Genomic DNA, 12,148 nt, shown 5'->3' on the forward strand with positions numbered 1-12,148 from the left:
GCAGGGTGTGTCCTCCATGCCCTTTAATGAGTAGGGACTGAGGAATGTTAGCTGAACTCAGGCCAAGCCTGCTTTGATATGTTAAATAGGCATCTCAGTTGGTTGTCCTGGATTTGAAACTTAACAGGCTCAAAGGTTAGTTTGCCGGAGTCTGTTCTCTCTGACCTTGGCAGGGAATGAGCTCAGGTGGTCATTCCATTCAGCAAGCACCTTCACCTGATGAGCCATCTCATTTGCTTAAAGTGTTGTTTTATGTTTCTATTATTGATACAGCATATGACTCATATGCATGCTAAAGTAATTGTTTTGGTATTACTATTAATGTCAGGCAGATTCATTTTATAAGAATATATAGTCAAATATATAAATAGTAGTATCTAATAAAGTGAATTTTCTTAATTAATTTTAATCCTGTTTTCTTTTTACTGTTGTACTTTCATTTCCACCCACTCTCAATTTTAACTGATTTTACTTAAGTAGTATCTAAGACAAAACAGCAACTTTTTACCATGTCTTTGGTAAGAAATGCTTAACTATAGACATATTTGTAATGAATAGTAACCATTGTAATGTTTTAAGAGCTGGGAGTGGTAGTTCATAATAGTAAATTCAAGAAGTGGAGGCTTGGACGGCCATCTTCCTCCATTTGTCCAGGCCGCCCTAATAAATGAGTTCGTTCTTACTAGCTAGTGGCCAAGCCCAAAGACCCTTAGGCATGCCGTGCTTGAGCTGTACCAGTGACATCCTTCTGTCATTTGTCCTCACTTATGGACTGAGGAGTTAAAGGTGTAGGTTGCACTCTATGCAAATACATTTATTTTACATAGTGTCATCAGTAGTTGAGTTGGGAGCTGATTTTATTCACAATGTGGTAACTGAAATCCATGCAAACTGTAATTGAACAAAGCAAGGAGTACTGAAACTAGTGCTTATTTCCTATGAATCATGAAATAGTATTACAGTGTATATGATTATTATCTATCTGACTTTGATTTTCATAGGAAGTTGGTATGCCAGCAGATTATGTGAACAAGCTTGCTAGAATGTTTCAGGACATAAAAGTATCTGAAGACTTGAACCAAGCTTTTAAGGAAATGCACAAAAATAATAAGTTGGCATTACCAGGTATTATTTATAATTATATATAAGTATGTTTTTAAGCTTAAAAAACAATCTTTTTCTTTTAACAAAATCTTCTTAAACAAGATTTTTCACCAAATTTGAACTTGTCTCAAAATATGTATAATTTCTGATTTTCTTACCTGCAGCTGATTCAGTTAATATAAAGATTTTGAATGCTGGTGCTTGGTCTAGAAGCTCTGAGAAAGTCTTTGTCTCTCTTCCTACGGAACTGGAGGATTTGATACCTGAAGTAGAAGAATTTTACAAAAAAAATCATAGTGGTAGAAAATTACATTGGCACCATCTCATGTCAAATGGAATTGTAAGTAAGCTGTTAGTTTGGGTGTTAGTTGAAAGAGATACTTAAGGGCTGGAGAAATGTTTCAGTGGTTAGGAACTGCTTTTCCAGAGATCTGCATTCAATTCCAGGCAACCACACAGCAGCTCACATACTTATAACTTAAATCCTAAAGGGATTTGATGCCCTCTTTTGGCCTCTATAGGCACGACACATAGTGGTGCATAGGCATATATGCAAGCAAAACACACATGTAAAATAAAGTAAAAAAGAAAACAAAAAGGTAAGAACAGTAACAGTGGCTCTCCCCCTAGTTTTCAGGACTGTAGTTTTTATCAGTGTGTTTGTTTACCAAATAAATGCTCTTGACTGTAGAATCCAGTCTGATCCCCAATTCTCTGTCTTCCTGCAAAAAGGAGGGAAAGAAGGGAGAACCTTCTTTTAAGGTAATTGATAAACATTTTCCTCACCATTTCTACTTCAAACCCATTGGACAGAATGAAGTCATATGACCACCTTGAGCTGCAGGGAAATCTGGGAGATGCATTTATGTGTGCTAAGATTATTACCTATGTGTAAGAAAGAATGGGTCTTGGGAAAAAACTAGCAATCTCATTTTTCCCATAGTATCTTATATACATTATTAGGTATTGGAATAAGCTTCATGAACAAATGAGTTACTTATTGAAGCCCATTATCTATTACAGATAACATTTAAGAATGAAGTAGGGCAGTACGATTTGGAAGTAACCACGTTCCAGTTGGCTGTGCTGTTTGCATGGAACCAAAGGCCCAGAGAAAAAATCAGCTTTGAAAATCTGAAACTTGCAACGGAACTCCCTGACGCTGAACTTAGAAGGACTTTATGGGTTTGTTTTATTATCTGTTTGGCTTTGTTTTTAAAATAGTGTTGTGTCGTCACATAGCTGGGAATATGTGGCTGGCTCCTAAAACTGGGTTTTGGTGCTGAGAGTTAACTCCGGGGCTTTGTACACCTTAGGCATACATCCCTCACTGAACTACATAACTAAGCACTGCATTTATTACTGTTTAAAGATTTTTGTTACTAAATAGATGAGTCACTTCTTCTCAGTTTATAAACTGCTTATGATATTCTTGATTATAAGAGCATTTAATTCTGACTCTGTAGTATGATCTCCAGAATAAACTGTTTCCTCTGGACAGAACTGCCTCCACCTTACTGGCAGGTAGCTTCCTGTAGTCCTGTTTCAGTCCTAATTGCTCATGTCACTGTATGCAGTAAGAGAACATTTATTGCTGTCTCGGAGCTGGCTTTCCTTCCCCTCTTTACCATCCGTTTACATTGGCACATGCTTGGAGGCTCTACATAACTTTTGGGTTGTGATTTCGTACATTTACTGCATGAGTGTGGGTTATAGATTGTCTAGAAGTCATTCTTGCCTGTGTGGGAGAGTTGAAACTATCACTCCGTATAACTTACGGTATTAATTGTTTTCTTTTTCTTCATAGTCTTTAGTAGCTTTTCCCAAGCTCAAACGGCAAGTATTGTTGTATGACCCTCAAGTCAACTCACCCAAAGATTTTACAGAAGGCACCCTTTTCTCAGTGAACCAGGACTTCAGTTTAATGTAAGTAAGTTCAAGCTGCTTGATTTAAAATGGAAAGTACTGTGTTCAATTTCAGTGCTTTATTTTTATTAATGTAATTATTTGTCATGTGTGATGTTAAAAACAGTAAATGAATAGTATCACTAAATCTGTTGTCATTTTATTTTTTAATTAAAAAGTAAAGACCAAAAGGTCTGGATAAAACAGCTTTGTTTAGGCAGAGCTGTTTATCTGAAGACTTAATAAGATAATGCTGTATAAAACTCTTTTGCTTTGGGCTGGAGAGATGGCTCAGTGGTTAAAAGCACTGGCTGCTCTTCCAGAAGTCCTGAGTTCAATTCCCAGTAACCACATGGTGGCTCATAACCATCTGTAACCAGATGTCCTCTTCTGGTGTGTCTAAAGACAGCTACAGTGTACTCATATATATAAATAAATCTTTAAAAAAAGCCTCTTTTGCTTTAATTATTATTGTTTTCAGGGCAATGTAATTTGTTGTCTTCTGAGGAATGCAGTTACTAGTCAGCAGAGGTTATATCGCCTATAATCCCAGCACTCTGGGAGGCAGAGGCAGGCAGATTTCTGAGTTCGAAGCCAGCTTGGTCTACAGAGTGAGTGCCAGGACAGCCAGGGCTATACAGAGAAACCCTGTCTTGAAAAAAACCAAATCCAAAAAATCAAAAAAAAAAAAAAAAAGAATTCTTCTAAAACTTCAGACATTATGATGTAATAAATGTTTAACGCTTTCATTTTTTTTTTTGTAGAAAAAATGCAAAAGTACAGAAAAGGGGAAAAATCAATTTGATTGGACGCTTGCAGCTCACTACAGAACGAATGAGAGAAGAAGAAAATGAAGGGATAGTTCAGCTAAGAATATTACGAACCCAGGTTTGTATAGGGAGAAAGAATGTCTGAATTCTTAAAAGCTTCTTTGAAAAAAAAAAAAAACATCAAAGATGGACATAGTGACATAGTCTTTTAACCTCAGTCCTTGGGAATTAGAAGCAGACTGATAAGGCCTGGTCCATAGAGGATTTCAGGAAAGCCAGGGCTACCTAGACCCTGCCTCCAAAAAAACTGAACAAAACCCTTCAAACATTGAATTAAAAGCCATGAAAGTTATTTATTTGTAAATAAGAACTAATGTTCATTTATTAGTAATTAAAAATTAATTTAATTTAATTATTACTATCAGAAATGTTCTTATGGATTGGAGGTTTCTGATGTATTCTGTGGATAAAACCTTGGTTTTTACTTATGTCTCTTTTTGATACCCAGCTGAATAAATGCATCTCAGCAACAACTTAGAATCTGTAGAATTCAAGTATTTAAAATTTAATTTTGAATTGTAATGTGCCCATAGGAAATTTGTTTTACTCAGAACAAAGAAGCATTATCTGATATATTTTCCTTTGAAAAATATGTTAAAATTAGGAATATGATGGCATCTGAACATGATAAAAATATTACTAGAAAGATGGCTCAGTCCTGGGGACCCATGTGGTGGAAGGAGAGAACAGACGCTGTAAGAAAGTGGCCGGGCAGTGGTGGCACACACCTTTAATACCAGCACTTGGGAGGCAGAGGCAGGCGGATTTCTGAGTTTGAGGCCAGCCTGGCCTAGAGTGTGTTCCAGGACAGCCAGGGCTAAACAGAGAAACCCTGTCTCAAAAAAAAAAAAAAAAAAAAAAAAAAAAAAAAAAAATGAACAACAACAAAAAAAAACCACCAAGAAAAAAAAAAAAGGAAGTCGTTCTCTCTACTACATGAAAATAAATACAATATAATACAAAAAAATAGAGCTTGTCAGATGATGGCGTAATAGGTAATGCAACTGACAACCTTAGTTCAGTTCCAGGAATGTTCTTGATGTAAGGAAGAAACTGACTCCCACAGTTGTCTTCTGACCTTTGCATGTGTAGGAGTGCGGCACTATGTATGTGTATACACATACAAACAAGTTTCTAAAACTTTTAATGTATTGCAAACTGATATTTTAATTTTAGAAAAAAGTTTTAATAGGACTGCTTTTTTTGTTATATTTTTACAGTTTTTATTTAATATTATTCAAAATTCTGGCCAGTGCAATACAGTTTGAAACACAAAGATTAGAAGGTTTTATGGTCCTATAATCTTCACATTCCTGGATGGACAGATTTGCTTTTTTCTTTCTTTGTATTTTTGATGTAAGACCCTATTTATAATCTGATCAAAAGTCTGGTATTATTGGACAAGATGACTCATCAGGTAACAGAAGTCTGGTGGTCTGAGTTTGATCTCAGGAAGCCACTTAGATGTACAGAATGAGTTCCAGGACAGTGAGGGCTACACAGAGAAACAAACTCTGCCTCAAAAATACCAACCAATCAACCAAACAAAAGATGGGGAGAGAGAGAGCTGATTTTAGAAAGCTGTCCCGTCTACCCCACCCCACCCCACCCCACCCCCTGTGTAGCCCTGGCTGTCATGGAACTCACTCTGTAGACCAGACTGGCCTCGAACTCAGAAATCCGCAAATCCGCCTGCCTCTGCCTCCCAAGTGCGCCACCACTGCCTGGCTAGAAAGCTGTCTTCTGACCTCCACATGCTTGCTATGGCGTGTACTTGTAAACATGTAACATATAGTGTATGAACAAAAAACTTAAATAAAAAGCCTTGCAACTGGATGTATCATAAATTAGCTAGTACCAATGAAAAGACTGTCATACCTGCACAGTACAGTTGGGAAGTTGAAGGGATTTCATCCTGCTGAGTATTGCCAGGTCCCTGAGCCTGTTTGTGTCATTAGTACCCGGTGTTAAATACAGTGCCCACAGGGCAAGGCTCAGGGATTTCCTGCAGGTCCCAGAATCTCTTGTATAAAATGTGTAGGAGTTGAATTTGCACCCTACAGATTTTATACCATATATTTAAATAATCTCTAGGTCATCATAGCACCTAATAGTCACCATACTGTGTTTAGGAGGCAATGTTTAAGTTTGTGTGTTTAATACAGATGCAACTATCATGGGCCTAACTATAGTTTTGTGGTTGGTTGGTTGTCGTTTGTTTTGGTTTGGTTGCTTGGTTTTGTTTTTGAGATAGCGTTTCTCTGTGTAGCCCTGGTTGTTCTGGAACTCACTTTGTGGACCAGACTGATCTCAAACTCAGAGATCTAACTGGGATTAATGGCATGGGCCACCATAGTCAGCTCATAATTCTCTTGTTCATCCAGTCTGTGGGTGTGGAGCTCATGGATACAGAGAACCAAGTCTCTCTCTTCACATTTCCTTTACTAGTCTCTATTAAGGCTCCTAGTTGCCTAAGGAAAGCTAAAATTGAATGGTGATTATAGCAGTTCTACTTTGCAGGTAATGTCATTGCCAGCGTCTATGTAGTTTAAAAATCACCAAGACCATATTGGTAAAATTGACTTAGATGAAAATGTTGATTTCTTTAGAAACATTTAAATATCAAAAAGATGAACTAAATTAATAAAAGTAAAAACAGGATGTTTTTCTGCAGAAATATTGTTATCACTTTATTAGTCTAGTTAATACGTAGTGTTTACTTTTAAGAGTAGATACCCATGGTTCTCTTCTGTTAACAAAGATAGATCTTAGTATTAGAGGCAAACTTGTATAGGTGGAGCCCTTTGTCTTAGAGATTTATTTATTTGTATGTGTGTGTGATCCTGTGTGCATATATGTCAGAGCACAGCTGTTAAGAATTGATAGTATTTTTCCACCATGTTGGTCCTAAGGCTTGAGCTCAGGTCATCATGCTTCTTAGCAAGCAAGCGCCTTTACCACCTGGGCTGGTAAAGCACCCACGCATTTGCTTGTGACTGTGACTCCAGTTCTAGGGGATCCAATGCTTCTTTTCCCAGCCTTTTCAGGTATCGGGCTTATATGTGGTGCACAGTCATACAGGGAAACAAACATTCAAATGCATTATTAATTTTTATAAAACAATAGAGAGGTTATACGTTTATTTTGGCTTCCTGTACTTTCAAAATCTTTGTAATAAGTGTAATGGAAAAAAATTGTAGCTGCTGAGAAATCTGCAGCTGATTGCCTAGGGGCTGCTGGGCAGTGTGGTGGTGTTAGAAGATAATGTGGAGAGCGTTACTTGTTTGCTTTGCTCAAACTAGTTGAACATATTAATGCACCTTTATTTTCATTTTTCTCTTAGGAAGCCATCATACAAATAATGAAAATGAGAAAGAAAATTAGCAATGCTCAGCTACAGACTGAATTAGTAGAAATTCTGAAAAACATGTTCTTACCACAGAAGAAAATGATAAAAGAACAAATCGAGTGGCTGATCGAGCACAAGTACATCCGGAGGGACGAGGCCGACATCAACACCTTCATATACATGGCGTAGTGAGCCCTGCCTGCGCAGCCGCACACCCGGAGTCCTGGGCGGGAGGCCGTCCCAGTCCCAGCTGCAGGAAGGTTTATTTGGACTTTGATTACATAAATATTAAACTCTGCCTTACCTTACAAAACGACTCTATTGTGCCAGTCACGTTAGTTAGCATGATGGCATTCCCTTCATGTTGCACACTCTTTACCAGCATGCTGTTCTGTGGAGAAACTTGCATTCATGAAGAGCCCATTATGAACTTTCAAAGTCAATTCACTTTTTATCCACCTAGAGAAATAACATTTTGGAATGGTGAGGGTGGGTTCTTTTTGCTTCTTATATCCCCTTTCCTCTTCAAAGGAATACACTTGCACAGGGAAGGGTTTTCAGATAGTCATGCACTGAAAAATGCTGGGGGTTTTTGTTTGTTTGTTTGTTTGTTTGGGTTTTTTTTAATGCAATTAAAGCTAGAGGTAGCACTCAGCTACTTTTGATGAGAAGAGTGAATTGTCAACACCGTGTTGGGCAAGGGCAGGCACACTGGAGAAAACACGTGCGCCAGTGTCAATTTGTTTGTCAAACACGCTCTCACTTTAGTGACTGGATCTTAATGGTAACCTGAAAATGGTATTAAATATTTATACCTGATTACAAATCCTGATTTTTATTGAGCAGGAGAGTGCTGTTTAGTTATTTGTTGTTAAATGATAACAGTTTGGAATTTTCTTTTTAAACCTTATATGGCTGGAGAGCTTGTTTTGAAAACATGAAGTTTATAATGAATGTTACTTCATTTAAAACATTTATGGGTATAGGCCCATCACTGATTGCAGAATCAGGATCTCAAAGCAAACATTAAGTGTGTTACTAATACACTTAATATTCATACACCTAATATTTATTAAACTGTACCTAAATTTGTTGAAAACAATGCAGAAATATTCTGATACAGTACAGTGAGAGAATTGCTTTCTTAACCTGTAGCATAGATTATTTGGTGATTGAAAGTGTTGTGATTAGGGATTTACCACCTCAGTTTTCTGGAAAGACATTCTCTATTTAAAAATAATAATTACCTGCCACTTAGCAGGAAGAAAGGTGAGATTACGACCTGCAACCTGAAAAGCACTCAGAGTTGTTAGTCTTAACATGAACAGTAACCTTGCCAAATATGTACATATATATTTATATATTTTAAAAATAAACATTTTTAAAATGTTCAGTGGGCAACACCTACCTTGCTCCTCTCGGTAATCCAGAGTGGTGACTCAGGACTTCACAGAGCAGTGGAAAGTTAGAAATTGAGGACTTGAGCAACTGAAGAGAATTCTTCCCCCGCAGGAAGAATGGCTCCCTGTGGACTTCTACTCATCGTGGTGCACGTTTCAAGTTTTCTTGCAAATTTTAGAATTTTTGATGTTACGTAGTGTTTTGAAGTGTGGTTCTGAAGCTAGCAGAAAATGGAGTGCCGAGAAGCTTACAGTATTACTCTATCACCACAGTGGGCTATGGACCTGCCCTGCCACTCAGCAGCTGTGAGCTTCTTGCTGGAAAGAAGTAAAGTGTATGTTAGGTGTTTAAGGTTTCAATAATTATAGTCATATATCTGTTTTGAAACTCATAGGAAGTTGGAGGTGCGTGTGTGCTTACCGTCTGCCGCAGCTCTGAGGTGAAGGCTAGAGCAGGTGTGAGGAGCACTCTGTGCTTGCTGCTCTGTGACATGGATGACAGTACATCCAGAATTCAGAGGGACAGTTTTATGACTGTGGCCCTTCTGTTCAATAGCTTGGTGTTGGCCAATTTTCCTGTCCCAATACCAGAATGCCAAAGGAGGAGACAATCAAGGGAGACATTTTAGGCCATTTCTTAATGTTTAAGATTTGTCATTTTAAACCATAATTTTTCTTAGAACATCTTTGAAATTTCTAATCACTTTGGTCATTTAAGAATGAGAGCTGTGATGTATTGATTTATAAAGGCAAACTTAATGCAAAGTGGGTAACACTAAATCCATAGCAAAGTTTTTTTATTAAATTTTTATAAATTTTTTAATAGTTAATTATGTCCTAATTGTACTTTGGGGAGTGAGCAGCAGTAAATACCACAGACTTAACAGTTTTCATCCTTTTTTTAAAATATATATACAAAAGTGTAACTACTTTTTGGTGTTTATCAAAACTATTTAGTTGACAAGGTGCCTGTACCATTGTTGAAATTTTCTTTAAATGTTATGAATAGATTTGATAATTTAAACAAACTCCTTGAGCAGGAGTTTTCTGAAGGCTCAGAACCACTGACAGTGTTCCCTCTGACTTCTCCTCTCCTGGCAGGTTTCACACTTGCTGTCTGAGCAGGGCCAAGCATGTCACAGGAGAGGGAGGGAAAGCCCAGCTCCCACTCACACCACAGAGACATTTTGAAGTGACTGGTACGGCAGGCTCAGATTTGAACACTTCTGTCTACCTAAGGTGGCACCATCTATAAATGCTAACCTGTCACCATCTCAAGGCCAGAGTAGGGAGACAGGGAATAGACTCATGCAGTGGAAAGGGTAGACTCATGGATGTGCACAGTTAGACAAATGTGGGGTCATCATCATTCTAATAATTTTATAAGGATCCTCAACTAAATTCTGAAGTCTCCTAGATTTTACAATTACTGGAAGAGATCCCTGAGTTTACCAGCCTGTTGTTCACTGAAAGCTCTTACTCTGTGCATAAATATTAAAGTCTCCAAAAAGGTGAAATGCTAATCATTCTTATTTTTTTTTAACTCTTCATTAAATTGAATATGATATCATTAGCTCTGCTCCAAGGGCAAATTTTTCAAATTCAATATGGGTGAAATATTTGCTAGTTTACAGAAAGATTTGCTATCATAAACTCAAGCCGGCTCTTCTGTTTTTGTGTGAATGACTGGGATGCTGCCATAAGTTTTCCTAAGGTCATAGTTATGAGAGAAACATGGTTTGAGAGTGTTCCTGTCATCTACACTATGTGTGGTCTAGAGTTCCTGAGGTGTAGTCTCTATCATGACCTGTACAGTTTTGAATGTGCACCACTACATACTGAGATGACACTGTACAGTTTTCCACGGTAGCAGTTTCTGTATGCAGTAGGCTGAAATATTTTGATGAACTGCTTAATTTTTGGATTTTATTTTTTAAGTTGTATAATTTATTTTCTTGCAAAATAAAAGTGTAATATAAAACATTTCTTCTAGCCAGAAAATCTTGATGTTCTACCATAAAAGGCCAGCCAAGGCAGTATCGTGTACCTTTAATCCCAGCATTACAGAGACAGAGGCAGGGGATCTCTGAGTTCAGGATCAGCCTGGTGTACTGGCAAGTTCCAGGCCAGTCAGGGCTAGCCTGTCTTTAAAATCTGTGACAATTGTTTCAGTTGGGGAGGACTGCATCTGGTCATCCAGCTGCTTGGGAAGATGTGGTAGCTGATTGTTCAGGCCCAGCTCAAGACTAATATAGACAAACATCATGACACCGTCTCAAGGAAGAACATCTTGTTATGTGTCGGGATATAATAGTAAATTGTAGCCACCATACAGAAATAAGACATGACACTTGGGTGAATGAATACGTGTGACTTCCTAATGGCTAGAGCTTTTGCCTTCACTGGGATTGGGGGAATTGAAGAATAGGGGTGACTGGGAATTGAAGCCACAAAAAACACAAAACAAAACAAAACAAAAAAAAACATGAGGTTAACCCAAGCCAAACCAAGATTAATAGTTAAGCTTAGATTTTAGGCGGCTTGCACAAGTGCATTCCAAAGCTTTGGCAGTCCCGCCCAATGCAGTATCTTAATGAGGAAAGCACACCCCCACCACCCAGGAAACAGTAGGCTTTCCAGTGAGCTAAATTAGAAAAGACCAGAATCATACAGACGAGAATGGAGTCAACAACTAGAAGCAGGCAACATTAAAACAGTTGGATGTGTATTGGATAGACATTTCTTCTATGAAAGAATTTTCATGAAATAAATAGCAGTCAATGACAATAGGTTTAAAACAGAAGTATGGTATGTAGTAACACACTTCTAATTTCCCAGCACTTGGGAAGTGGAAGCAGCAGAATCCTGAGCTCAGAGTTCTACTTAGCTATATAAGGAGTCTGAAACCAGCTTAGACTACAGGATGACAAAAACAAAGCTAAAGCACCGGCAGGATGGCTCAGTGGGTAAAGGCATTTGTTGTGAAGCATGGTAGCTGGTGTTCAGTCCCCACAACCTATATAAAAGTGGGAAAGAATCCACCCTACAGAGTTACCATCTGACCCACAAACACTGCAGCATGTGTGCTACAAAGACTGACAATACAAACTTAGTTGGTTTTGGAAAATGGAATTTATGGATAGAAGAACTATTTGTACATAAAGGCATTTCTAAAGAATATAAAGATAACACCTTTCACCAAACAACAGAATCCTGGTAATATCTAGTGTACTAGAATAAGATGTTAATCTGTTATTTTTTGTGAGACATAGATTTCTACATAGTCCTGGCTGTTCTAGAACTCACTATGTGCACCAGGCCAGCCTCTGCCTCCTGAGTGGGGGTTTAAAATGTGTGTGCTACACCGAGCTTAAATTTGTTTGCTTGTTTTTTTTTTTTCCCACAAAATTTTGAGGGGCTTGTGACTGAGCAGTTAAGAGTATTTGCTGCCTTTCGCTAGGCCTTGGGTTTAAGTGGGTGAAGGAGCTTGCTACCAATTCGGTAACCTGAGTTTGATCCCAGGGCCCTGTGGTATGAAAAGAGAGTGCCCACTCCTGCAC

The 12,148-nt window shown here is 38.0% G+C and overlaps 1 protein-coding gene across 1 annotated transcript in view; it reads left to right on the forward strand.

Annotated features, from left to right (window-relative positions):
* The window catches only part of Cul5 (cullin 5), a 49,967-nt gene extending 39,396 nt beyond the window's left edge, over nt 1-10,571 (forward strand). The window contains exons 14-19 of the mRNA XM_052188328.1: nt 1,002-1,125; nt 1,269-1,444; nt 2,128-2,289; nt 2,912-3,030; nt 3,774-3,897; nt 7,183-10,571. Of these exons, the coding sequence (XP_052044288.1) occupies nt 1,002-1,125; nt 1,269-1,444; nt 2,128-2,289; nt 2,912-3,030; nt 3,774-3,897; nt 7,183-7,377 (900 nt within the window). The 3' untranslated portion in view covers nt 7,378-10,571. The remainder of the gene's footprint in view (nt 1-1,001; nt 1,126-1,268; nt 1,445-2,127; nt 2,290-2,911; nt 3,031-3,773; nt 3,898-7,182) is intronic.
* The last annotated feature ends 1,577 nt before the right edge of the window (nt 10,572-12,148 follow it).

The sequence above is a fragment of the Apodemus sylvaticus genome, chromosome 7 (genome assembly GCF_947179515.1).
Source record: "Apodemus sylvaticus chromosome 7, mApoSyl1.1, whole genome shotgun sequence".
Lineage (NCBI taxonomy): Eukaryota > Metazoa > Chordata > Mammalia > Rodentia > Muridae > Apodemus > Apodemus sylvaticus.